Consider the following 27425-nt stretch of genomic DNA (forward strand, 5'->3'; position numbering starts at 1 on the left):
GACACAAGTTTGTTTTTCTTACTACGTTGGCAGATATTTGTTCTTATTTTAAGTGTAAAGTCGCTTAATTATGTCATTTTGCGTGTATCTTAATTTAAGAATGTTTATGTATTTGTACTGGAGAAAAAGACAACATCATTTCAACATCAGGAAGAACATCGGTTTTTTTTTTTTTTAATAGTGTAAAGCCAGTGTTTCTGCTTTGAGTTTGTGTTCAAGTGAAAGCTGAAGTGCATGTGTGTGTTTGTGAAAATCATCTCACGCTACACACTTAAACCTGTCTGTCCGTCTGTCGTGGTTTGGCTTGTGTCTGGATGGATTTAATGAACCTGAGCGTCTGGTTTGAGCAGTTCTCTGTGATTCATTCCCTCACCCAGCGTGACCCGTCAAATATAAACACATTCAGCTGTAAGAAGCGCATTGTGTATTGCTGATCTGTGGTGTTATTTAGGTCTGTGTGATGTGTTTTTAGGATTTTAGTTCAGGTGTGTTTCTCACCTGAGGCTGAGGTGTTTAATCTGGAAACTTTTGACTGAAATAGTGTTGACACATGTTTTGAAAGAGAAATTGTGTTGTGTTAAATCTATCTTAATTGTGTTTAATCTATCTAAATGCTAGTGCTGTCAAACGATTAATCGTGATTAATCACATCCAAAATAAATGTTTTTTTTTTTTTGTATAATATATGTGTGTGTACTGTGTATATACAGACACACATATGGCATATATTTTGAAAATATTTAGATGTATTTATATGTCTGTATTTATATTCATATAAATTTTATCATATATAAATATATTTAATATATAAACGTAACATATTTTTCTTAAATATATAAATGCATGTGTGTGTATTTATATAAATAATAGATATACACAATACACACACATATTATGTAAACAAAAACTTTTATTTTGGATGCGATTAATTGTTTGACAGCACTACTAAAATACTTTTACAATTTATAAAGGCTTTACATAAATTGTTGCCAAAAAATATGTAAAAAAAAAAAAAAAAAAAGTTAAACAAAAATGACAAAAAAAGCTTTTTATTTTTATTTTACAGTGAATATAACAATAGTAATTATTCTCATTTTGTTGAATATTTATATTAAGTAGTAGTAGTAATAATAATAATTCTTATATTTTTTATTAAATACCATATTTTTTATTTTACAGTGAATATTGCAATAGTAATAACTCTTGTTTTGTTTAATATTTTTATTTTGTAGTAGTATTAGTAGCAGTAGTAATAATAATAATAATAATAATTATTATTATTATTATTATTGTTATTATTATTATATTAAATTTGACAATAACAACAACAATAATTATTATTATTATTATTATTGTTATTATTTGTAATATTTTTTGTTATTATTACTATTATTATTATTATTAAATTAAGTTTTGGGAATTTATTTTCCCCCAAAACATGCAGACATTATTTTGTAATTTTTTTTGTCTTTTTATATAATATGTATTTTTAATTGTTATTATCTCTCTCACTTTCTTTCTGAAGTGCATTGGAGAGATAAAAGTGAAAATAGCGCGGGTGTTCACCGACGTCTCTCTCATTGTTGGGATAGTTTTCATCTGGTTTGGCTCGGCCAATCAGGAGCCGGCGTGTGTGTGAGAGCTATGAATATGCATGACGTGCTGATTCCGTTGTGTGGCCTGTAGTTTTGCTCCGCGAGTGTTTAAGCTTTAATAAGAGCCTGAAGTGCTTCTGGTGCTCCAGACCCTTCAGGCTGATCTGGAGTCTGTCTGCGCTCTCAGAGAGACGCCCCAGTCCTTCTTCTTATCATGCGCAAACTCAAGCAGCACAGCACAATTATTTATTTAGTTACTTCGTTTTTATGCTGTAGTTTTTATTTTAAGGGCCTTATTTTTTATTTTATAAACAGCCAAATTTATTTTTTCTTTTGTAGTTTTTATTTTAAAGGGCCTTGTTTCTATTTTTCTAAAGCAGATTTTTTTTTATTTCTTTTGCAGTTTTTATCTTGTAGTTTTTAAGGGCCTTATTTCTATTTTACAAACAGCAGAACATCTTTTTTATTTCTTTTGTAGTCTTTATATTAAAGTTTTTATTTTATTTTAAGTGCCTTGTTTTTTTTATTTCATTAACAGCAGAATTTATTTACTTATTCATTTTGTAGTTTTTATTTTATGGTAAGTGCCATATTTAATTTTATGAATAAACTGATTTATTTACTTATTTATTCATTTGTAGTTTTTATTTCATAGTAAGTTTATTTTATGAATAGCAGAATTAGTTAATTAATTACATTTTGAAGTTTTTATTATAGGTATCTTATTTTTTATTATATTAACAGCAGAATTTATTTATTTACTTATTTATTTTGTACTTTTTATTTCATAGTAAGTGCCTTATTTTTATGTTATGTGCAGCAGATTGAATTAATTTAATTATTTATTTACTATAGTAAATGGCATATATTTTTTTGAATAGCAGAATTTTTTTTTTATATTTAATTTCATTTATTCTATTTTTAGTGCCTTTGTTTATGGTAGTGGTTTAGATAAGTGGTGTATTTTGTAATACAAACTAAAAAATAAAAAACAACTAATAAAAATGACTACACATTGAACTACAATTAAAGCAAAAACAGAAATTCTAAAAATAAACTCTAATTCAAAATATTAACAAGTGATAAGTGATACTAAAATAACACAAATTAAAGTCACTGCATCTCAGTCATGAAAAATTAGTTTCATAAATCCTATTAGGAGAAACAAAATAGCTTTCCAAAATTTTATTATGTTCCTAATCAATCCACAACAAGCTAGGCTTTTAGTTCATATGTCTGGAACTGGCAAATATGCTTGATATTTTGCATATATTTTGCATTAAGTTTGCATTTAGTTTTGCTGCTTTACTCTGATGATCCATTTTATTGTATTAGTATTTCCAGCCGTCCATTTCTTTAGAACAGCTCCTTGAATATGAATATTGTCTTTTGTGAACTCTATCGGAAGGCGTTTATATTCTGAGCATCTTTCATGTAAATGTATGTAAATATAATATCTGTGTACAGACCCTCAAAAGGCTTTCATGACGCACAAATATTCCCATCCTCTTCTCATTCGGTGAGTGTTTTGTTTTTGCTGTTTTGCATGTGTTTCCTGTGTTTCTTTCATTCTTCTGTCCTCATTTCAACTTCCTGTTACTTGTGTGTCTCTTCATAGTTCATCCCCTTAGTCTTTAATAATCCAGTCACATCAAATATATCACAGTTTCCACAAAAATATTGTGCAGCACAACTGTTTTCAACATTGATAATAATCAGAAATGTTTCTTGAGCAGCAAATCATCATATTAGAATGATTTCTGAAGATCATGTGACACTGAAGACTGGAGTAATGATGCTGAAAATACAGCTGCACATCACAGAAATAAATTACAGTTTACAATATATTAATGTAGAAAACAGTTATTTTAAATTATAATAATTTTTCACAATTTTTAATATTTTTGATCAAATAAATGCATCCTTGGTGAGCAGAAGAGTCTTCTTTCAAAACATTTTTAAAAAAAATCCCCAAACCTTTGAACAGTTAACTAAATTACACTATAAACATAAAAATGTGATACTTGAAATAAAATGCTTTAATTGTAATAAAGTATTAAAGAATATTAAAATAATTCAATTTAAAAAGTCAATATATTAAAGATATTAATTGTAATATTCAAATAATTAAAAATAAAATGTTTATTTATTTTATTTTAATTAGTTTAACTTGGTGTGCTAAAATAACTCAAACTAAAACCAGAAAAAAATAATAATTGCAATTATTAAAAAAAACAAAATAAAAAAGCTAACCAAAAACAAAATGGTGAAAACAAAATGACTAAAACTTAAACTAAAATTAAAATTCAGGCAAAATCTGAAAAATAATTTAAAATACGAATAAAAACTACAGTAGTTTCTAGTTCATTCATTAGTTTGTTAGATGGTTTATGAAAGAGGTTATTGAATTGTGGGATTGTGTTGCAATGTTTGATATGGTGATGTGTCACCTGTGATTTTGTGTAAAACATTTTTTACAAACATAGTAGTGTATTTGCATACTATTCCCAGTTTGTTTACTGTTTGCATATTATGAAATACAGATGCAGTGTTACAGATGGTGTTTGTGAACATTTTCTGAACATTTACAGTGTCTGAAGTGTGTGTTTGTTTGAGGTGGTTACGTGTGTGTGTGTGTGTGTGTTTGAGGTGAGTGTGTGTGTGTGTGTGTTGGGGTTGAGTGTGGTGTGTGTGTTTGAGGTGAGTGTGTGTGTGTGTGTGTGTGTTTGAGGTGAGTGTGTGTGTGTGTGTTTGGGGTGAGTGTGTGTGTGTGTTTGAGATGAGTGTGTGTGTGTGTGTGTGTTTGAGGTGAGTGTGTGTGTGTGTGTGTGTGTGTGTGTGTCTGTGTGTGTGTGTGTGTGTGTGTTTGGGGTGAGTGAGTGTGTGTGTGTGTGTGTGTGTGTGTGTGTGTTTGAGATGAGTGTGTGTGTGTATTTGGGGTGAGTGTGTGTGTGTCTGAGGTGAGATTGAGGTTAATAAATGTGTCGTCGTCAGCGTTTCACAGCACCTGTGATGAGTCTGTGTTCAACATAAACAAGCAAAAAGCCTGGAGAGCAAACACACACACACACACACACACACACACACACAACACACACACACACACGTATGAACACACACACACACACACACACACACACACACACGTATGAACACACACACACACACACACACACACACACACGCGCACACACACACACACACGTATGAACACACACACATGACATGCTCTCAGAGTCGGTGAGCTGGATCTATAAGGGTCTGTTTTTCTGTGAAGCATGAATCTGGAGCACTGAAGGATGCTGGGAGTATACAGAGACACCCAGAGTGTAAAATAGGCCAGAGAGAGAGTGTGTGAGTCCTTTAGTTCCCCTCAAACACACACACACACACACACACACACACACACACACACACGCTCCAAAACACTTGCCAAGAATAATGGGAGTAAAAAGGGCTTTGCTGAGTGCTGAGTTGGTCCATATGTTTGCTAACCATCTGCTGCACATTTATTAGAATGCGTCTGTAATTGAACGATAAGAACAACACGAATGTCAGCGATTCACCGGCTAATAATACAAACATCTGCCATGAAGTTTGTTTTTACCTGCTAAAGTCTTCTAGCGTTCGAAAAGTTCTTCTGCTCGCCAAGACTGCATTTATTTAATTAAAAATACCTAAAAATGTTGTAAAATTGTCAAATATATTAAAATTCTAATTAGCTGTTTTCTATGTGAGTCTCTGTTAAACTGTAATTTATTTCTGTGATGCGCAGCTGTATTTTCAGCATCATTACTCCAGTCTTCAGTGTCACATGATCTTCAGAAATCATTCTAATATGAAACATCTCTGATTATTATCAATGTTGAAAACAGTTGTGCTGCACAATATTTTTGTGGAAACCATGATGCATTTTATTTTGCAGGATTCACAGATGAATAGAAAGTTCAAAAGAACAGCGTTTATTTGAAACAGAAATCTTTTTAAACATTATAAATGTCTTTACTTGCACTTTTGATGTTTTTTTTTATTGCATCCTTGCTGAGTAAAAGTATAAGTTTTGTCTTACTGACTACAATCCTTTCAGTGGTAGTGTACATGTGAAATATTCCTTGTCATAAGGACAAAAAAGTGCCTATATTTGCAGAACAAACACATTGAATTAGTCCATATTTCTGTTTTGTTTCTCTGTTGCAGGAGACTAATGAGATCGTGGCCATTAAGAAGTTTAAGGACAGTGAAGGTGAGATCCTTCATCAACACACAACCAAACCTACATCCTGACATCTCGATGCAGCTCATGAATATTAATAAGCTTCCGCTAATCATAGATACTGTAAGCACATTAATGACGTAGTAATCTGAAGATCAGATTTATAGAAGAGCATTTGTTATAAACATTCTATATCAAAATAATAATATAAGTTTATTAACAAATTGTGATTAGAAATTAATATGCATAAAATAGGCATTTTTTAAATTGCAGCTTTATAGAAGAGCATGTGTTCTATATCAGAATATTAATAATAATATAAACATTACATGCATGCATACATACATTTAACATTAACTTATAATTAGAAATGAATATACATAAAATAGTTTTTAAAAATAATAATAATTACAACTTTACAGAAGAGCATTTGTTCTATAAACATTTAATATTGGAAAAAAAAAAGATTATTATTATGTATGTATGTATGTATGTATGTATGTATGTATGTATGTATTTATTTTTTTATTTATTTTTTTATTACATTTTTTATTTAATTATTTATTTATTTATTTATTTATTATTATTTATTTATTTTTTATTTTTTATTTTTTTTGCGTAAACTTCCATAAACACACATCTTTGTCTTCGTACTCTGTTCCAATGCTAAAACTAAAAAGATTAAACTATTTTTTTGTTAACTGAAATAAAGCTGAAATAAAATAAAACAGAATAGTATAAATATCGGGTGCAAAACTATATTAGAAATAACTAAAAGACATTTAAGTTAAAGCACTAAAATTACTAACTGTAAATAAATTAACACTAAAGCAAATAAAAAAATATATTAAACTTGACAAATATGAAAAATATGAAAGTTAGATAATTAAAATGAAACATGAAAATGTAAAATCAAAATATTAATAAAAACTATAAGTAGTATATAAATAGTACTAAATTAGCTGAAATAAAATAAAATAAATTATAATATAAATATTAGATGAAAAACTACATTAGAAATACTTGAAATGCATTTACATTTTATGTGCTCCATGGTCACATATATTAAAATGTAAAAATTAAATGTCAATCAAAAATAATATAAACAATTAATAAATACATTGAAATCTGAAACTATAAAATAAAAGACAACTAAAAAAAAAAAAGAATAAAAACTATAATACATAAATAATACTAGTTACACTTAAGTAATGTTTTACAGTGTGTTACAACTGAAACAAAGTAACTAATTATGTTCTTTTTTTAAACTGAAAGTGACAAATTAGTTTCTAGTTTCTTCTTGTTTTGTGATATTTCAGTTTGAATCTAAAAAGTAATGCATGTTCACTTCCTGTGGCTCTCTGCTCAGAAAATGAGGAGGTGAAGGAGACGACCCTGCGTGAGCTGAAGATGCTCCGCTCGCTGAAGCAGGAGAACATCGTGGAGCTGAAGGAGGCGTTTCGGCAGCGAGGGAAGCTGTACCTGGTGTTTGAGTACGTGGAGAAGGTGAGCTGAGACGGAGAGCGCTGAGATGCTCGCTCTGTGTTCTCCTGATGCGGTTACTCGAGGTGATTGTGTGTGTTTGTGCTGCAGAACATGCTGGAGCTGCTGGAGGACATGCCTAATGGAGCTCCGCAGGAGAAGGTCCGGATCTACATCTACCAGCTGATCAAAGCCATCCACTGGTGCCATAAGAACAACATCGTCCACAGAGGTCACACAACACCTGCCAGAAAATCACCTAGAAAAACTTAGATTTTAATTATTAAATAAATTATATCATCTGCAGGGGTGTGAGACCACCTGCAATAAAATAAATCATATTTTAATACAATCCAAAAATTACAGAAATAATTAAAAAAATAATAATGTAGTTCTAAATGTAATTTTTTTGATAAAATAAAATATAATTTAATTTTTGTTTTATTAAAATCTGCATCTGCAGAGGTGTGAGACCACCTGCAATAAAATAAATCATATTTTAATACAATCAAAACATTACAGAAATAATTAAAAAATAATATAAATAATTGTAAATGTAATTTTTTGATAAAATATAATTTATAAAAGTATTTTTTTGTTAAATTATTATTTATTTATTTTGTTTTTTTTTATTTTAATTATTGTATTATTTGGTTTTTTTGATTTTGTTATTAGTCCACCAAGGTGTTAGACCACCTGTTATTTTCTTTACATTTTATTGAAATATATTTGAATTATATTATTTGACTTTAATCATTGTCCACCAAGGTGTGAGACCATCTGTAATAAAATAAATTAAAATGTATTTATTTAATTTGATTAAAATGTATTTTTTTTCTCAATTTTATTAAAATCTATTTTAATTATATTATTAATTTTTTTTTTTTTTTTTTTTTATTAAAATGAATTTTTAAATATGCAATTTAATCATAAAAATACAGTTTTAATCTTCATCCACCGAGATGCGAGACCACCTTTTATTAAAATATTATTTATTTGTAAATTTTATTGTATTATTTTTAATTACATTATTATTGTTTTGCAACAAAAAAGTTTTGTATTTTATTTTTAATTATATTTTAACAATAATAAATATTAAATAAAAAATAAAATTAAGTATATTTTAATATAAAAATAAAAATAATTATTTATTTTATTTTAATAGAATATATTTTAATTATATTATTTAATTTGAATCTTTGTCCTCTGAACTGCATTAAATATGTGTCCACAGACAAGTATTACACATGCATGCTGGATTGATCTGTCTCTCTGGCTTTCTAGATATCAAGCCGGAGAATCTGCTCATCAGCTCCGACGACATGCTCAAACTGTGTGACTTCGGTGAGTTTCTGTAGTCATGTGATCTCGTGTGTGTGTGTGTGTGTGTGTGTGTGTGTGTGACAGCAGGTGGTCTGTCCGTCTGTTCTTCATTCTGCTGGAAACACTGCCATTGTTTTGATTGGGAAATGCAAGCAAACACACACACACACATGCACATCTTCTGTCCTCCTAAAATCCTCTCAAAAGACAGAAAAATCATCAATAAGATCTGTTTATGTCTCAGTTATTTCTTTAACATGCTTTGATGTGAAGGTGAGGTCTGTTTCTCTGGCAGGTTTTGCACGGGATCTCTCTGAAAGCACTGATGTGAACTACACTGAGTATGTGGCGACTAGATGGTACCGATCCCCGGAGCTGCTGCTGGGGTGAGTGTGTTAATTTTATTTTATTTTATTTTATTTTATTTTATTTTATTTTATTTTATTTTATTTTATTTTATTTTCAAATAAAATGAATAAAATGACATAAAATTGTTAAGAATTATTTTATTTAATTCATATTTTGTAATAATATTAAAATTATCTGTCTGTCTGTCTGTTAAAATGTGTATATAAAATGTGTAAAAAGTGTGTGTGTATATATATATATATATATAATATATATGTAGATATATATATATTATATATATATATATTATGAAAGCATTAAATGGGAATTAGATTAATGTAAATATGTGAACAATATAATAGAACTTAATATATAACTATATTAATAACTGTATTTATAATATTTTATAGATATAGATATATATATATATATATATATAGCTTAAAGCATTAAATGGAAATTGATTAATGTAAATATGTGACAAAATATAATAGAACTTAATATAATAACTATATTAATAACTGTAATTTATATATACTATATATATATATATATAATATAATATATATTATATATATATATCTCTAATATTATATATATATATATATACTAACAACTATATTAAAATTAACTATAATTAACAACATAATATAAATAAAACATAAAAGTAATATAACAATATATACAACAATATAAAAAATAATAGATATTTAAAAAATAGTTCAAATAGATTAAAAATATAATTTATATAATTTATTTCAATTTTAAATTTTTTTCAACATTAAATGTCAACTATTTAGTTGTTTAATTATTTATTATTTTATTGTTTAATTAATATAATCACTAAATATAACATCACATAATGTATATGATATAAGTATGCCCTGATTGTGCTCGTCTCTCGGCTGATAATCAGTGTGTGTGTGTGTCAGGGCTCCGTACGGGAAGGCGGTGGACATGTGGTCAGTGGGGTGTATTCTGGGCGAGCTGAGCGACGGTCAGCCTCTGTTTCCGGGCGAGAGTGAGATCGACCAGCTCTTCACCATCCAGAAGGTCCTGGGGCCCCTGCCGCCCGAACAGATGAAGCTCTTCTACAACAACCCACGCTTTCACGGGCTGCGGGTCAGTCCCTCTCCAGTCAGATCACCTGCTCCTGTTCTTACTGTGACCATTCATCAGTGTGTGCTGTCTGTGTGCAGTTTCCCTCGGTCAGCCATCCGCAGACTCTGGAGAGACACTATCTGGGAATCATCAGTCCAGTCCTGCTTGACCTCATGAAGGTAAGAGGTGTGTGTGTGTGTGTGTGTTTCCTCAGGAGTGAGATCAAGCTGACACCATCTCCGTTTGAGGACATCCTGAATTAGGAAACATTTGTAGTTAATTATAAAAAAAATAAAATAAAATAAAAAAAGATAAAATATATAACCGATAAAAAAAGATAAAATATATAAAAACCGATACAATTATAGAATGTGTGTATATAAATATATAAAATCTATCTAATTAAGATAGTAAATGTAACAATGTAATATATGATAAAACAAACTAGTACAAAAATATATATTTATAAATAAATAAATATATAAAACAAAAATAAATTGTTTAATTTTTATAAATATATTTTATAATGAATATAATTAATAAATCATATTATAAACAAAAACATTAATATAAAAATCTATAAAATAAAAAAATGTGAAGTATACTTAAGAAGTACAACAATAACATTTTTATTAATTAACAATATAATATAATAAAAATATTTAAAAAAAATATAAGAGTATAAATAAATTAATTTACTTTAGAATACTGTTTATATATATAGTAATATATCTATGATATATATATATATAATATATATATAGATATATATTATATATCTTATATATATATATATAAAGGAACATAATAAATCTAAGAACATATGATACACCTCATATGAAAAAGTAAAATGAAAAAAAAAGACTTTATGAATAAACATAAATAGATTAAATTAAAATAACAAACATATAAAATAAAACATCAATCTAAATAAAATCATTGTATAACATTACATAACATAAAACATTTAAAATAATAAATAAAATATAGTAAAAAAAATAAAAATGTAAATAAATTATGAAATAGAAATTTGTATTTTATATTGTTAAAATTAAATGTAATTATAATTAACATAATAAATATAACAACAATATAATGTAATATATAGTGTAAAAGTAGATGGTTATCTTTAGATTTGGTTAATTTGTCATGATTCATACTTGCTTTATATAAAACAATAGCGGTGTATAATATGTCCTCATGTGTGTAGCTGCGTAAGTGTGTGTGTATCAGGTTCGGATTGTTGTGATAATTGTGAGGGGAGTGTGTGTGTGTCTGTGTGTGTGTGTCTGTGTGTGAGAGAGTGTGTATGGGATGGTACTAGTACTATTATCAGACTGAAAAGGAGAGAAATTAGTCAGGTTTTCCATAACCTTCACGTTCCAAAGATGTTTGAAATATTAAATGATCAAACTAATTAGTGTTTTTGTGTTTGTCATCCATCCCCCACACAGATCTAAACGAGCCTGACCTTCCCTTCTCTTGTCTTTTGTTCACCTGTGACTAACGCAGCTTCATTCGTCTCAAGCACTCGTTCGCTGGTGCACTTGATTAGTCTTCACCTGAGGACTGAATCAGTCCGTGTAGCCTACATACTAAACCTGTCTGTGTTGTCTTTTCACTCTCGGCGAGTTTAATAGTCAGCGTATTGCTGCGTTTGTTAGCGGATAGCACAGCTGGTCTGTGTTTGTGTTGTTTGTGTTTGTGTAATGGGGGTTGATTATGTGGGGGTTTTATTATGTGTAGCGTGTATAATAGTGCACTAATTATATTTGCAGCGCGGTGGTTTCCTTATTTCTGTAGCGGTAACTCTCCTGCTGCTAATAATCCTGACACTGAAAGTGTCCTTCTGTAGCGGTAACTCTCCTGCTGGTTCATGCTGTTAAAACAACATGAATCATGCCTGAAACAAATCCGCAGTAAATGAAGTGTAGGACATTGTGGTAATTAATGCTAACGGTGTTCTGGTGCGATGGGCTTGTTGAATCTTGTTTCTTCTGGCAGTCAGATATTAATAGATGTTTGCTGGGTGAATCTCATGAAATCTGTCAAAATGATTTTCAAGTCGTGTTTCACCACAAAAATCAAAAGAAGGGAAAAAATTTAATATGTATTTTGCATAAAACCAGTGCAGCTCGCTTTTAGGACCATGACGTGTTTTGCAACATGACATTCAATGCAAAAAAACTTTATTTTTACAATATTTTTTATCCATAATACAGTACACAAAATACTGTGTTACAATTATGAGAATCATCATTTAGAATAATGACCTCAAAGAAAACAACAGTATATATAATTGATAATTATGTGTGTGTATATACTATATATAACATTTAATTTATATAAATTAATGACAGACATTGTCTTTGTAAACATAAATATATATTTTGTTGAATTACTTATCTTGTAGCAGTTGTAGTTCCGTTATAGTAATTAAATGTTTTAATTAATTTAGAATATGTATGATAATTCTACATTACTATAAGAATTATATATTTCTATGAGATAGTATATATGTGTATGTTCTAAAATATAGTACAGTACACAGAAAATTATATAGGAAGGTACTGTAAGTAAAAATGTTCAATTTATTATAATAATCAGAGTTAAAGAAATGTGCTTAGTTTTCATGAAAAGAATGCTACAATGGAAAAAAAAATGTTTTTTTTCTTTGGATTTCACTGTGAAATGTTTTCATAGGATGGAATGGTTGAGAGTGTCAAGCAGGATTCTCCATGTCATTGTGGTTTGTACTTTCAGAACCTGTTGTTGTTAAACCCGAATGAGCGCTATCTGACTGAACAGAGTCTGAACCACCACGCCTTCCAGACTCAGCGCCTGACGGAGCGAGCCGGCCCGCTCACACCCACACCCGTCCGCTCCTCCAAGAGGAAACCGCTCCTGGACAACAGCGCCCCCAGCAGGTCAGGAGGAGTAATGAAATCATTACATTTACAATACATTTAGTCATTTAGCAGATGCTTTTATCTAAAGTGACTTACAAATGAGGACAATGGAAGTAATCAAAATCAACAAAAGAGCAATGATATAAGTGCTATAACAAGTCTCAGTTAGCTCAAACGCAGTACACGTAGCAAGGGTTTTTCAAATAATATAATAAATAAAAAGAAAACAGATAGAATAGAAAAAGAATAGAGCAAACTAGTGTTAGAGATCTTTTTGCTTTTGTTAATTGTATAATAAATGAAAAGGAAACAGATAAAATGAAAAAAGATTAGAAAGCTAGTGGTAGTTAGTTTTTTTTTTTTTTAGAAAACAAGCAGCAAATGAATAGAGTGCATGCCTAAAAGAGACAAGAAAATCAGACTGGGGGGAGTCATTGTTACAGTGATGGGTGGTGCTTGGAATGGAAAACTAGTGTACTTATCGTATACTGGCTAATTATCTGGTTAAGTATGCAATATTTCAAATAGTAGTATGCTATTTTTGGTGACATGATCTTATTACATTTAGAACTTGAAAATAGTTCATTTTGCATTTTTAATCAAGTTTTGTGTACAGCAAATAATGAGTCTTACTTCATTTAGTTTCATCATTCTGCAGGTCAAGGTCAAGTAAAATTAATAGAAAGTCAATTGTGCATTGATTTATGGGATACATAATATTACACAATGTGATCATTGAATACTGCAAACTTTGCTACATTTAGTAGGTCGTCAGGTATTCCATACAACAATAAGGTGCACCAAATGTGATAGATAGATAGATAGATAGATAGATAGATAGATAGATAGATAGACAGACAGACAGACAGACAGAGATAGATAGATAGATAGATAGACAGACAGACAGACAGACAGACAGACAGATGAATAGACAGATAGATGGATACATAGACGTAGGATGGATGGAAGAAGGTTGGTTTGTATATGATAGATATATATATAGATGAATAGACAGACAGACAGACAGACAGATGAATAGACAGATAGATGGATAGACAGACAGAGACAGATGAATAGACAGACAGACAGAAAGATTAATAGACAGATAGATAGATGATAGACAGACAGACAGATGGATAGACAGACAGATGAATAGACAGATGGATAGACAGAGAGACCGATAGACAGACAGACAGATAGATAGACAGACAGACAGATGAATAGACAGACAGACAGACAGACAGATGAATAGACAGACAGACAGACAGACAGACAGACAGATGAATAGACAGACAGACAGACAGATGAATAGACAGACAGACAGATGAATAGACAGACAGACAGATAAACAGACAGACAGACAGACAGACAGATGAATAGAAAGACAGACAGACAGATGAATAGACAGACAGACAGAAAGACAGATGAATAGACAGACAGACAGATAGATAGACAGACAGATGAATAGACAGACAGACAGACAGACAGATGAATAGACAGACAGACAGACAGACAGACAGACAGATGAATAGACAGACAGACAGACAGACAGACAGATGAATAGACAGACAGACAGAAAGACAGATGAATAGACAGACAGATAGACAGACAGATGAATAGACAGACCGACAGACAGATAAATGGACAGATGAATAGACAGACAGATAGATAGATAGATAGATAGATAGATAGATAGACAGACAGATAGATAGATAGATAGATAGATAGATAGATAGATAGATAGATAGATAGAGTAGACAGACAGAAGACCGATGTGAATAGACAGACCGACAATAGACAGACAGACAGGACAGAGACAGACAGACAAGACAATCCCAGACGATCAGGACAGACAGACAGACAGACAGACAGATGAATAGACAGACAGACAGACAGAAAGACAGAGAGAAGACAGACAGACAGGAAGATGAATAGACAAGACCAGATAGACAGACAGACAGATGAATAGACAGACAGACAGACAGACACAGACCGACAGATGAAATAGACCGACAGACAGACAGACAGATGAATAGACAGACAGACAGATTTTGAAAGACAGATGAATAGACAGACAGACAGAAAGACAGACCAGATGGATAGACAGACAGACAGATGACATAGACACAGAGCGACTACAGACAGACAGACAGACAGATGAATATAGACAGACAGACAGACAGACAGAACAGACGCCGAATAGACAGACAGACAGACAGACAGACAGATGAATAGACAGACAGACAGGACAGACAGATGACTAGACAGACAGACAGACAGACCGATGAATAGACAGACAGGGACAGATGCTTGGGACAGACAGATGACAGAAGACAGACGGATGACGGAATGACAGATATAGACCAGGTAGACAGACAGACAGACAGTATCAAGACAGATAGATAGACGGATTGACAGAAAGACAGATAGATAGGTAGACAGACAGACAGAAGGAAGGAAGGATGATTGGTAGGATGACAGGATGGTAGAATGAATAGATAGATAGATAGATAGATAGATAGATAGATAGATAGATAGATAGATAGATAGATGAATAGACAGATGGATAGATGAATAGACAGATGGATAGATGAATCCCAGACAGATGGATAGACAGGACAGACAGATGGATAGACCGACAGATAGAGAGACAGATAGACCGGTTGGATTAAGGTAGGTTGGTTGGTAGGTTGGTGGGTGAGTTGGAAGGTGAGACAGACAGACAGACAAATGGATACACACACAGCAGACAGACTGGACCAGATAGATAGATAGATAGATAGATAGATAGATAGATAGATAGATAGATAGGAAACAGACAGACAGACAGATAGATAGATAGATAGATAGATAGATAGATAGATAGATAGATAGATAGATAGATAGATAGATAGATAGATAGATAGATAGTATAGGTCCTCATGACAGACAGTCCCCTGTAGAGTTTAGACAGACCGATCGATCCAAAAAACTTTCAAGTAAATTTCTTTTAATTTTAAAATTACTTTAATTTTTAATGGCTTTTTAGGGGCCATGTGGTCAAGAGTTCAAGTCACCATCGCTCAAACAGCCGCGACTGTTCCAGTCTGCCCCGCCATGGGAACGAAGACCTCCACCCATCCAGCACCGAGGCATTCCTGAACGGGTCGGTTCCATCTCCCAACAGTCTGAGTCCGGTGATGCACCCCAAATCCTTTCAGCCACTCAACCGCTCAGCTTCGTGCGGTAAAGACCTGGCCAGCCTGCATCACGCCAAAGAGGCCAAATCAAAAGCGGGCGATTTTGACTTTGGCAAACCGGCGGACGGACCGGTGCCCAAATACCTGAAATCCAACACGCCTCGCTCCCAGAACCGCCATTCCTTTGTGGAGGGCAAGAACAGCACGCTAACAGGGGAACGGGAGAAACAGAGCCGCCACGGCTACGGCGAGTATTCTTGGGGAGGGGGGTCGTATGGTTTGCTTAGTCTGAGTTTATCCAAGAGTCATGGAGTGCTTAGCGACGCCAAATCCGTGAGCAACCTCAGTGACATGCGACTGCACCCGGATGACCCCGCTGGCTCTCCACGCTACTTTCCCAGCAGCTGCTTGGACCTCAACATGAACCTGAACTTACCGGCGCCGGGCAGTCCATCCCTGCAACATGGGGAGCGTACCGGACACAGTCCTGCAGTGGGGCGTCGCAGCAAACTGGAACGGGATGGAAGCACGGCTGAGCCGTCCACCCGCCGTTCCTCATCAAGGCAGAAAAGTGACGGAAACCCTGTCGATCCACTTGACCCCGTAGGAGGTTTGTCTCTTTCGGCCCCCCATGAGCTCCCTTACGGCGTGGGCTACACCAGCCCATTTTCCTCCCAGCAGAGGCCACATAGGCACTCCATGTATGTGCGGAGGGAACGGGGGCGACCCCACGGGGGTGAGGCGGGCGGATTGGCAGTGGGACAAGGGATGTCCACGAGGGCCAGCAGTCTACAGCTCCTGACCCCTCAGCTACAGCATCGGACGCTGCCGAAACACATGGGCAGTGCTGTGTCACGGGACGCAGGATTAGACGACATCAGGGTCAGTCCTCCAGAACTCTTTTGCTTACTTTAGTGATTTGCTAGCGCAGAGCATTGCAGCATGCGTTCTGATGCCTGTGAGTCTTTGTGAAGTGTGTAGAGTTGGTCCAGTGGTGGGTCTGGATCAGGAGTGGATAGCTCTGGTCCTAAATGGCCTGTCCTGTAGAGTTTAGCTCCATTCCTAATCAGTCGGACCTGAAAAATCCATCCAAAGTCTTTAAGTTTGCAGGTTGAAAATTGCAGGCAGGTGTTTTTGGTCAAGGGTGGAGCTAAACTCTGCATGACATTAGTCCTCCAGGACTGGAGTTGCCCATCCCGGGTCTGGGTGAAGTATGGATGTGTGCTTTGTAGGGGTGTGCCGATACTAGTATCGGTACCGAACGGTTCCCGGGCAAATTCCAAATGGAAGTGATCATCCTTATCCCCTTGGAGTGGGGACTTTGGAGTGAGCAGGGCACGTGCGTGTCATTATGTAGTCGTTAGGAATGCACTTGGCAAAAGGAGTGATATAATTTCCTTATTATCTTCAGCTGGGATGTTCCCGTAACAACGCAGCACGTGTGGACACCGACATAAAAACAATGTACATTTTATATTTTACAAAGTTTTATATATATTAGTTTTTATATATTATATAGCATATTTTAAAAACTTTAAAACTATAAATATGTATGTTTATTTTTAAGAGTTGTGCTAACAACAATAAAAAGACATTTATAACAGTAAAACAGCGACATCTGTTGACGGACACGTGCTGCGTTGTCACGGGAACATCCCAGCTGAAGATAATGAGGAAATTATATCGCTCCTTTTGCCAAGTGCATTCCTAACTACTAATTACTGGCACGCACGTGCCCTGCTCACTCCAAAGTCCCCACTACAAGGGGATAAGGATGATCACTTCCATTTGGAATTTGCCCGGGAACCGTTCGGTACCGGTACTAGCACCGGCACACCCCTAGTGCCTTGTAAATATTAGGCTCTGTTCCAAACCTTAATAAGCTGTACCAGTGTCTATTGTCTACATAGGCTGCTAGCTTCTAAGGCAACATCCTACAAAATGTAGAATTAAAATATTGGCTCCCTTTCGGTTGATGGGAGTGAATAGCACACAGGGAGTTAAATTTAAATTACAGGAAGAGGAATTCTATCTATCTGTCTATCTGTCTATCTGTCTGTCTGTCTGTCTGTCTGTGTCTATCTATCTATCTGTCTATCTGTCTGTCTGTCTGTCTGTCTGTGTCTATCTATCTATCATCTATATATCTGTCTGTCTGTCTGTCTGTCTGTCTGTCCGTCCGTCCGTCCGTCCGTCCGTCCGTCTGTCTGTTTATCTATCTATCTATCTATCTATCTATCTATCTATCTATCTATCTATCTATCTATCTATCTATCTATCTATCTATCTAGCTGTCGTGTCTGTCTGTCTGTCTGGCCTATCTAGTCTATCTATCTATCTATCTATCCATCTAGCTGTCTGTCTGTCTGTCTGTCCTGTCCTATCTATCTATCTATCTATCTATCTATCTATCTAGTCTATTATCTATCTACCATCTAATCCAGCTGTCTATCTGTCTGTCTGTCTATCTATCTATCTATCTATCTATCTATCTGTCCACTCTATCTGTCTGTCTGTCTATCTATCTATCTATCTATCTATCTACCTCTATCTATCTATCTATCTATCTATCTATCTATCTATCTATCTGTCTATCTGTCTGTCTGTCTGTCTGTCTGTCTCTCTCTCTCTCTCTCTCTCTCTCTCTCTCTCTCTCTCGCTGTCTCTCTCTCTCTCTGTCTCTGTCTCTGTGTCTCTGTCTCTGTGTCTGTGTCTGTGTCTCTGTCTCTGTGTCTCTCTGTCTCTGTGTCTCTGTCTCTGTGTCTGTGTCTGTCTCTCTCTGTCTAGTTTGTGTACAGTATGATGTCTGATTGTGTTGTCTAGGTAGGCAGCTCACTAGGGTTTGTAACAGGGTGTTTGTATGAATGTGTGCGGGCGCTTTGTGCTTCACCTGCTCTCATCTCTCCATAAACAGAGTGACCCCGCGGCCGCAGAGGTCAGTCACACGCGACCTTTAATCCGGGAGTCCACACGGGACAACACCACTGCCTTTCACGCACCACGGCAAAAGAGCGAGGTCCGCACCATCCTGCTTTCCCTCTCTTTCACTGTCTCTATACCTCCTTCTCTTCATACTCCTCTTTCTGCTGCCCATTTTTCTGTTTGCTTTGCTCTCTCTCTCATTCAGACGGAGGCATTTCGGTTGTGTTTTCTTCTGTTTGGAGTTTAAACACAGGGGAAATAGTCACTATTCATGATAAATAATGTCCTCAGTGTTACATGCAGCACTTTTTCAGCTGGAAAGCGTCTTTGACAAATGTTGATGCTGCAGGGAGGTGTTTATCACGAGCAGCTCACAGATGACAGCGGATCGGCCAAAGAGAACCGCATGATGTACAGCGACTCAGTGCCGCGACGGGTCGGGAGCTTCTACAGGGGTCAGTCTCCTCACACTTATGAACATAATGCTTCTGATTTTAACAAATGATATAGACAGAGTTTGAAGTGACAAGCTACAAGAAATGTGCATGCCATCAGATTGTTCTTTGTAAGCAAATGATAAAGTAATGTGTTATCATAATATATAATGATTTGATTTGATTTTACTTCTGTGTTGTCTAATTCATTTATTAGCAGATGCAATTAAACACCTCTCTGTTCCTCATGCTGTAGTCATGTACTGTAAGTGCATGCATAATAAAAAACAAAGTAATGTTTTATTGTAATACTACAGTAATTTTTTACTGTAATTTATTTAAATATAATTTAATAAATTTTATTATTTTGTATTATTTAATTTCTATATTATCTAATTAATCTAGTAAAAAATGCAATTAAAAACTGTTATTCTTTTTAGTAGTGCTTGCTGTTTATGTAGTGCATGCAGAATAAATAATAAAAAAACAACAAGATTTTTTTTTTTTATTTATAAAAGTTTTTTAGTTTATAATTATGTTTTATTTTATTTTTCAGTTTTATTTAATTTATTATAATGTAATTAATTTTTTTTGTCTAATTTATTTATTAACAGATGCATTTGAAAACTGTTCCCCGTACTGTAGTTCATGCATAATAAATAATAAATTAATAAAAATAATTGTTTTATCATAATACCGGGGTTATATTGTAAATGTATTAAATTAAATTAAATTAAATTAAATTAAATTAAATTAAATATTTTTTATTTTATTTTTATGTTCTCTAATTTATTTACTGACAAATGCAATTGAAAATCTCTCTGTTCCACATAGTGTAGTCACGTAATGTAGGTGCATGCCTAAAAAATAACAAAGTAATGTTTTATCATGATGCCAGAGATTTTATTTTATTTTATTTTATTTTTATTTATTTATTTATTTTTTTTATGTTTTATCATGATGCCAGAGATTTTATTTTATTTTATTTTATTTTATTTTATTTTATTATGTTGTCTTATTTGTTCTTTAATGAATGCAATTGAAAAGTTCTCTGTTCCCTGTATAATGTAGTCACGTATCATAGGTTCACGCAGTGCTTGCTACAGTCTCTACACTGCAGGCATGATGCAAATTAAATTAAATTGCTCCCATTATAATCAACAAAACTGTCAACACTGCATGCGTCGCAGTACAGTCATTGCATGCTAACTATTGTTGGAAGGACAATCAAAATGCAGCAAAACAAATACCACTTAAAAAAAAAAAGACACAAAATGGTTGTTGTTCTGGAAGAGAGGGGGAGTGAGAAGTAATGTAAAAGTTACTGTAACAGTGCAATCTAATTAGTTGCTTTCTGTAACACTGGTTGATCCAAGTGCATTAATATATTGATGTTGTTCTGTTTTGATCAGTGCCGTCTCCCAGACCCGATAACTCATTCCACGAGAGTTCAGGGGTCACGATGGACAGCATACACCAACCCACATACGACCCGTGGTGAGTGTTGTGGATTATTTAGTGATTAGTGTGATATATGCTTTTGTATGTGCTACTATTATTTCACTCCACCAAAATTTTATTTAAATTAAACTTTTTTTCCATGATAGCATGAAGAAATCTATAATGCAAGGACTGTATTTTTAAAAATGTGTAGCTTTCTTGTGCTTGGAATAAACAAGTTATGGAACAAATATATTTATATTAATAGCCATGATGCAATGGATGCTTTTTAAAATTATTTCTGATACTTGAGTGCATTGGACAGTCAAGCAGGAAGCAACAAACAGGAAACAAGTCTAAATTTAAAAATAAAAATTAAAAATGTAAGTCAATATTCACTGAAAATCATGTTTTATTTAAAAAGTAAAACAATTTGAATAGTCTTGATATGAAAATAAAAATGAAAACAAATTATATTTAATTTTATATTAATATATTATAATTTTTATTTTATATTTTTATGTTTTATTAATTTTAAATTTGTATTTTTTTAGAAAATTTTTTTTGGAGAAATCTGTTTCCATTGTAATTCTTGTTAATTAAAACTAAAACCATTAAAACATTTTTCTTACTTGAAATAAAATAAACAGTAACTAAAATAAATTAAAAAAAAAAAAACTATTTTATTTAAGTTGGTTACCAAGGCAACATTTCTCATTTTTAGTTTAACTCGAAGTACTTAAGTAACTTAACTTAAAACTATGTAGACACATAAAAAACAAAATAAAATTCAAAAGAGACTGTAAGCATGAGTTGTATTAAAGTGTGTCTTGTTTGATGAGGACGGGGTCTGAGACGCGGGACATGAGTCCTCCAGAACCAACTAAAGAGAAGGAGAAACAAAGCTTCTTCAGATCCATCAAGAAGAAGAAGAAGAAGTCTCAAACCGTGAGTCTGTGTGTGTGTGTGTGTGTGTGTGTGTTGTCTTACAGTTTAATGTGTGTGTAAGTGTCTAGTATTATTGTTAATTAAAACCAAAAGCTTTTTGTTTTTTTTTGCTTGAAATAAAATAAAATCTAAAATAAACATTAACTGAAATCCAATAAAATATTTAAAAACTCTTCAGCTCATTTTTAAGTTATCTCTAAGTAGTAAAATAACTTTAAATTAAATTAATATTAAAACTATATAGACAAAGCAAAACTAATAAAAGTGACCGAAACAAAATGAAAATGGAAAATATAAAAACAAATTCAAAATATTAAAAATGTAAAAAATGGATTTGTCATGATATATGAGCCCTTTTAAAATAAAAACGTTAAATATTTATTTTTATTTTTATATTTAATTGTAAACCCTAATCAACCTCAAATTTCTAGAACGTTAAAATCTGTTGATTTAGTTTGCAGGTTATTGTTTTTAGCTGAAACTAAAACCATTAAAAAAGAAAATCGTTACTTGGAAGAAAATACAATTTAAAATAATAATAATAATAATAATAATAATAATAATAATAATAATAAAAAACTATATTTTACTATATTAAAGATAAAACAAACAAATAACTGATATAAAATGTAAAATAAAAAATGTATTTGAATTAATAAATAATTTATATATGGTGTAAAATAATAAATGTGTTTGATTTTTTTATATAATTATAATGTTGGGAAAAAAATAATATTGAAATAATAATAATAATAATAATATTATGATGTTGTGAAAAGCCATTAGTGTTTTTGCCATGTCTAATTAATTATAATGAAAAAATCATCATCATAATAAAATGTAATATTAATAATAGTATGAAAATGAATATGAGCTAATAGTCATAAAAAAGTAATAATAATATTATAAATGTAAAAAAAATAATAAATGTAAGATGCCATTAGTTTTTTTTTTTTTTTACTATATATATATAAATATAAAAACTTATTCAAAATATGATTAAGAACTAACAAAAAAATAAAAACAAAATATGAATAGAAACTCTAAATAATAATTTAGAGCTAGTATGATCCCTGACAGTCCCTCGGTGGAGTGGGGTCTGTGTGTGAGTGTTGTGCTCTTGTATTGCAGACCGACGCTGATGACGAGCGACGGCCAGTCGTGAGGAAAGCTCTGTTTCCTCTCTTTCACTCTCAGAGGAGCTTCACGCGCAGCTCCTCTGAGAGAGAGCGTCCCCTAGTGGCCACAGCAATGGTACAGCAGTCTCTCTCACACTGTACAGTCCGCTAACACTTACTGAAGCTGCGCTGCATGATTCACAGCACTAATCACTTCTGCTTCAGGGGGCTGGGCGCCTGTCTCCTCATTGGCTGTCGGGTCTGTGATGTCATCATCTCATTAGAATGACTCCGCCCATATCTGCATCCTGTGGTTGGCATGTTATTCCGCAGAAACAGACATACTGTATTCATGTCATATTAAAGCCCAAAATCAAAGGAGAACTATAGGAAATTATATTTTGCTTATAAAAAAATTAAGCGCATTTTAAGGAATGCAAGAAGATGCCATTTTCATTTCTGAAATGCAAATAAGCAACATGTTATTGTAAAATGCAGTTGTAGCATGGTAGTGTTTGTGTGCTGAAATGAACATATGATGCTTAATTTATGAACAAAATAATGTCCGAACAAACATGATTATTGTGGTTATTATATTACAGAAATTAGACTTATTTTGTGTTATTTTAGTTAAACTTAATTTCTTATGGTGTTTTTTGTGGTTATTATATTTAAGTAATTTGATTTTTTTTGTGTTATTTTAGTTTGTTGTGAAAAGCAATTAGTGTTTTTGCTATGCATAAATAATTATAATGAAATAATAATAATCATCATAATAAAATTTTATATTAATAATAGTATGAAAATTAATATAAACCAATGGTCATAAAATAATAATAATAATAATAATAATAATAATAAATTAATTCTTAAAATAATATGTTGTTGTAAGATGCCATTAGTGATTTTACTGTCTAATTTGATAAATCATAGTAATAAATAAAACAAAATAATAATAATAATAATTAAATATAAATTAATAAGTGATATTAAATATTATTTATTTTGTGTTTTTTAATATGTTAATATTTTATTTTTTATTCAGTAATTTTTTACTGAGAATATTAATATATTGATATGTTTTATAAATACAGTGTATATGTATATACAGTATATATATATATATATATATATGTGTGTGTGTGTGTGTGTGTGTATTACATAAATGTATATATAATATTATGATAAATACAATAAGAACAATAATAATATGATGTAAAAAATATCAGTGTTTTTACTGTCTAATCTGATTAATAATAATAATATTAAAGAATAAAAAAGAGAATAAAAAGAGAATTAAAGAATAAAAACAAGTATAATGGTTGTTTGTGGGGCTGTTGTTCTCTGATGTGGAGGTGACTGACAGCTCTGTGCGGCGTGTGATTGGTCAGGTGTCGAGCGAGGGGCCGGATCAGGTGCTGATGCAGAAAGCGTCCCGCTCGTACACACAGCAGGGCAGCAGACACCGCACCCGCAGCCGCGAGCGAGAGCGGGAGCAGGATCCGGAGCGGGACGCAGACTGGCCCGCGGAGAGAGCGCAGGACACACACTCACAGGTGACTGGATCATCAGCAGAGATACACACACTGTCACACTAGAGCTTCACATAAACTGTGTTCATTTGCATTCAGAAATAGTAACATACCTTACTAGCATTCAGAAATTTGGGGTCGGTAAGATTTTCAAATGTTTTTGAGTCTCTTCTGCTCAGCAAGGCTGCATTTATTTGATCAGAATAAAGTTAAAAATGTGAAATATTATTATGAAGTAAAACAGCTGTTGTCTATGTGAATATATATTAAAAAGTAATTTATTCCTGTGATCAAAGCTGAATTTTCAGCATCATTACTCCAGTCTTCAGTGTCACATAATCTTCTAAAACTAACTCATGAGCATGGCTTAATGTATAATGAGCCTAATTTACATAGATAGTAATAGTGTTTTTATTATTACAGGAACATATTAGTTATGAGTAGATTTTATAGACAGCGCTGTGATGCATGTGCTATTTCAAGAAAAACAAATATTATACTTTACATAGTTTAATTATAATCAGTATGAAAGTACGTTTTAGGTTTGAAGTGTTAATGTGGAATTTTTAAGGTAAATTTGGTTTCTGTTATAATATACTCACTTAGAGATAATGCATAATAGGGTTTATTAATAGTATATTTATTAATAGTACACTTGTGTGGTTACAGCTCAGTATGTTATATAATCAAAAGAGTCAGTTTTTGGATTTTTATAAATGATGCATTAAAAGGAATTTACACTGCATATAAAATGTTAAAATATAAATAAATTTGATATATATAAACAGGATTCAGTTTTTAATTATTTTATAAACATAATATATGTGTTTATAAAAAAAAAGTTATAAATGTATATAAATTATATAAATAAATTATAAAATTTTTATAAATTCTGAAATAACTTTCTAATCAATAAATTCTATAAAATATAAAAAATACATAAAATATGAAAGTTTTTTTATAAATTCTGTAATAACTAATTACTTTAGTTATAGTTTATAAATAGTAGTTTATAAATTATATAAATTAAAAATATTCAGTTTTTGATTTTTATAAATTCTGTATTAACTTATCAAAATAATATCATATAAATATATTGTACAAAATGTAAAAATGTACAAAAAAAAAAAAAAAAATCAGTTTTTGATTTCTATAAATTATGCTTTCAATTATATAAAAATAAAGGATATATAAAAGTGTCCCTGCAGCACAAAAGCAGTCATAAGCCGCACAGGTATATTTGTAGCAATAGCCAACAATACATTGTATGGGTCAAAATTATAAATTTCTCTTTTATGACAAAAATCATTAGGATATTAAGTAAAGATCATGTTCCATGAAGATATTTTGATAATTTCCTACCATAAATATATCAAAACTTAATTTTTGATTAGTAACATGCATTGCTAAGATCTTCATTTGAACAACTTTAAAGATGATTTTCTCAATATTTAGATTTTTATGCACCCTCAGATTCCAGATTTTCAAATAGTTGTATCTCTGACAAATATTGTCTGATCATAACAAACCATACATTAATTCAGCTTTCAGATGATGTATAAATCTCAATTTTGAAAATTTGACACTTAAGACTGGTTTTGTGCTCCAGGGTCACAAATGATCTGAAAACACTGCAGTGAACAGTAGTTTTCCATCCGTAATGTAAAGCCTTGTTTCTCTCTCAGCCTCTGAAGTCTCTGCGGAAGCTGCTTCATCTCAGCTCCTCGTCCTCCAACCAAACCTCGGCAGATCTCCACTACCCCCTGCCCTCCTCCAAAGGCGGCGGGAGTTTCGTGGAGCCCCGTGGCCTCGGCTCCATGCAGCCCAAGGGCCGTCCGGCTGCGTACGGGGCCCCGGGGCCCCTGGAGTCCGGCTGGCACTCCAGCGCTCTGGGACGTCCCGAAGGAAACCCGTATCCCGACCAGCTGAGCTCCAAAACCGGTTTCGCTCGCCACTTTCGTTCACGTTTGCCAAACCTGAATGACCTTAAAGAGACGGCGCTGTGAGTCTAACTCACCCCTAATGGACCTTCTTTTCTTGCGTATTAAGGATAGGCCTATATGTCTTTATTTTTATCTTTTTTTTTTCTTTTTCATTTTTAATATTTGATAGCACTTCTTATATTATTTATGTACTGTTGTAATTATTTTTTGTTATCTGATAATACAGTTTAAAAGCAGATGATATAGCTCTATGTAAATGGGAATATATAAATGTAAAGCACTGTACGTGCAGCTTTAGTTTCTACTCTGGTTGTAGTATATAAATATATCTGATTCTGCATAGTTACTCATATCTTTGGCTAAAGGTTCATGTATAGATGACAGTATTGGCATTTATTTTATAGTTATAGAATACGACTACAGTATATATAGATATTACGACTTTGTCTTTGAGTATTTTCTGTTTACAATTCAGTGAATATCAGTAGATATATTAAGAATATTAACGGTAAGAATGCGCGATTATATGTGCGTGTGCTTCCCAGATAGCGCACGTATGTTGCTTTAAATCTCATATTTATGTGTGAATTAATTCTTAAATGTTGTGGATGTCATACTAACACACAACAGGGACGACAAACACTAGCAAATAATTCAGATTTTGAGAGCAGTCTCTTCAGCTCACCGAAGCTGTAATTGTTTGATTAAAAATACAGTAAAAGCTGCAAAATTGTGAAATATTTTTACAATTTAAAACAGCTGTTTTCTATGTGAATATCTGTTAAGCTATAATTTATTTCTGTGATGTGCAGCTGTATTTTCAGCATCATTACTCCAGTCTTCAGTGTCAGATGATCTTCAGAAATCATTCTAATATGATACATTTCTGATTATTATCAATGTTGAAAACATTTATAATGTTGCAAATGTCATCAAAT

At 32.4% G+C, this 27425-nt stretch overlaps 1 protein-coding gene across 5 annotated transcripts in view; it reads left to right on the forward strand.

The window, feature by feature from the left end:
- Positions 1-27306, forward strand: part of LOC109068148 (cyclin-dependent kinase-like 5) — a 53074-nt gene extending 25768 nt beyond the window's left edge. For 2 of the 5 annotated variants that reach the window (XM_042750044.1, XM_042750045.1), the window contains exons 4-19: positions 5793-5838; positions 7178-7314; positions 7402-7522; positions 8575-8634; positions 8909-8999; positions 9894-10083; positions 10161-10241; positions 12826-12989; positions 16000-17032; positions 19065-19166; positions 19422-19527; positions 20919-21003; positions 21789-21894; positions 23026-23148; positions 24404-24568; positions 26230-27306. In XM_042750044.1, coding sequence (XP_042605978.1) covers positions 5793-5838; positions 7178-7314; positions 7402-7522; positions 8575-8634; positions 8909-8999; positions 9894-10083; positions 10161-10241; positions 12826-12989; positions 16000-17032; positions 19065-19166; positions 19422-19527; positions 20919-21003; positions 21789-21894; positions 23026-23148; positions 24404-24568; positions 26230-26550 — 2931 coding nt within the window. In that variant the 3' untranslated portion in view covers positions 26551-27306. Of the gene's footprint in view, positions 1-5792; positions 5839-7177; positions 7315-7401; positions 7523-8574; positions 8635-8908; positions 9000-9893; positions 10084-10160; positions 10242-12825; positions 12990-15999; positions 17033-19064; positions 19167-19421; positions 19528-20918; positions 21004-21788; positions 21895-23025; positions 23149-23237; positions 23500-24403; positions 24569-26229 lie in introns of those variants that run through there. The other 3 variants (XM_042750047.1, XM_042750046.1, XM_042750048.1) reach the window with 3 other exon arrangements.
- The last annotated feature ends 119 nt before the right edge of the window (positions 27307-27425 follow it).

The sequence above is a fragment of the Cyprinus carpio genome, chromosome B23 (genome assembly GCF_018340385.1).
Source record: "Cyprinus carpio isolate SPL01 chromosome B23, ASM1834038v1, whole genome shotgun sequence".
NCBI lineage: Eukaryota > Metazoa > Chordata > Actinopteri > Cypriniformes > Cyprinidae > Cyprinus > Cyprinus carpio.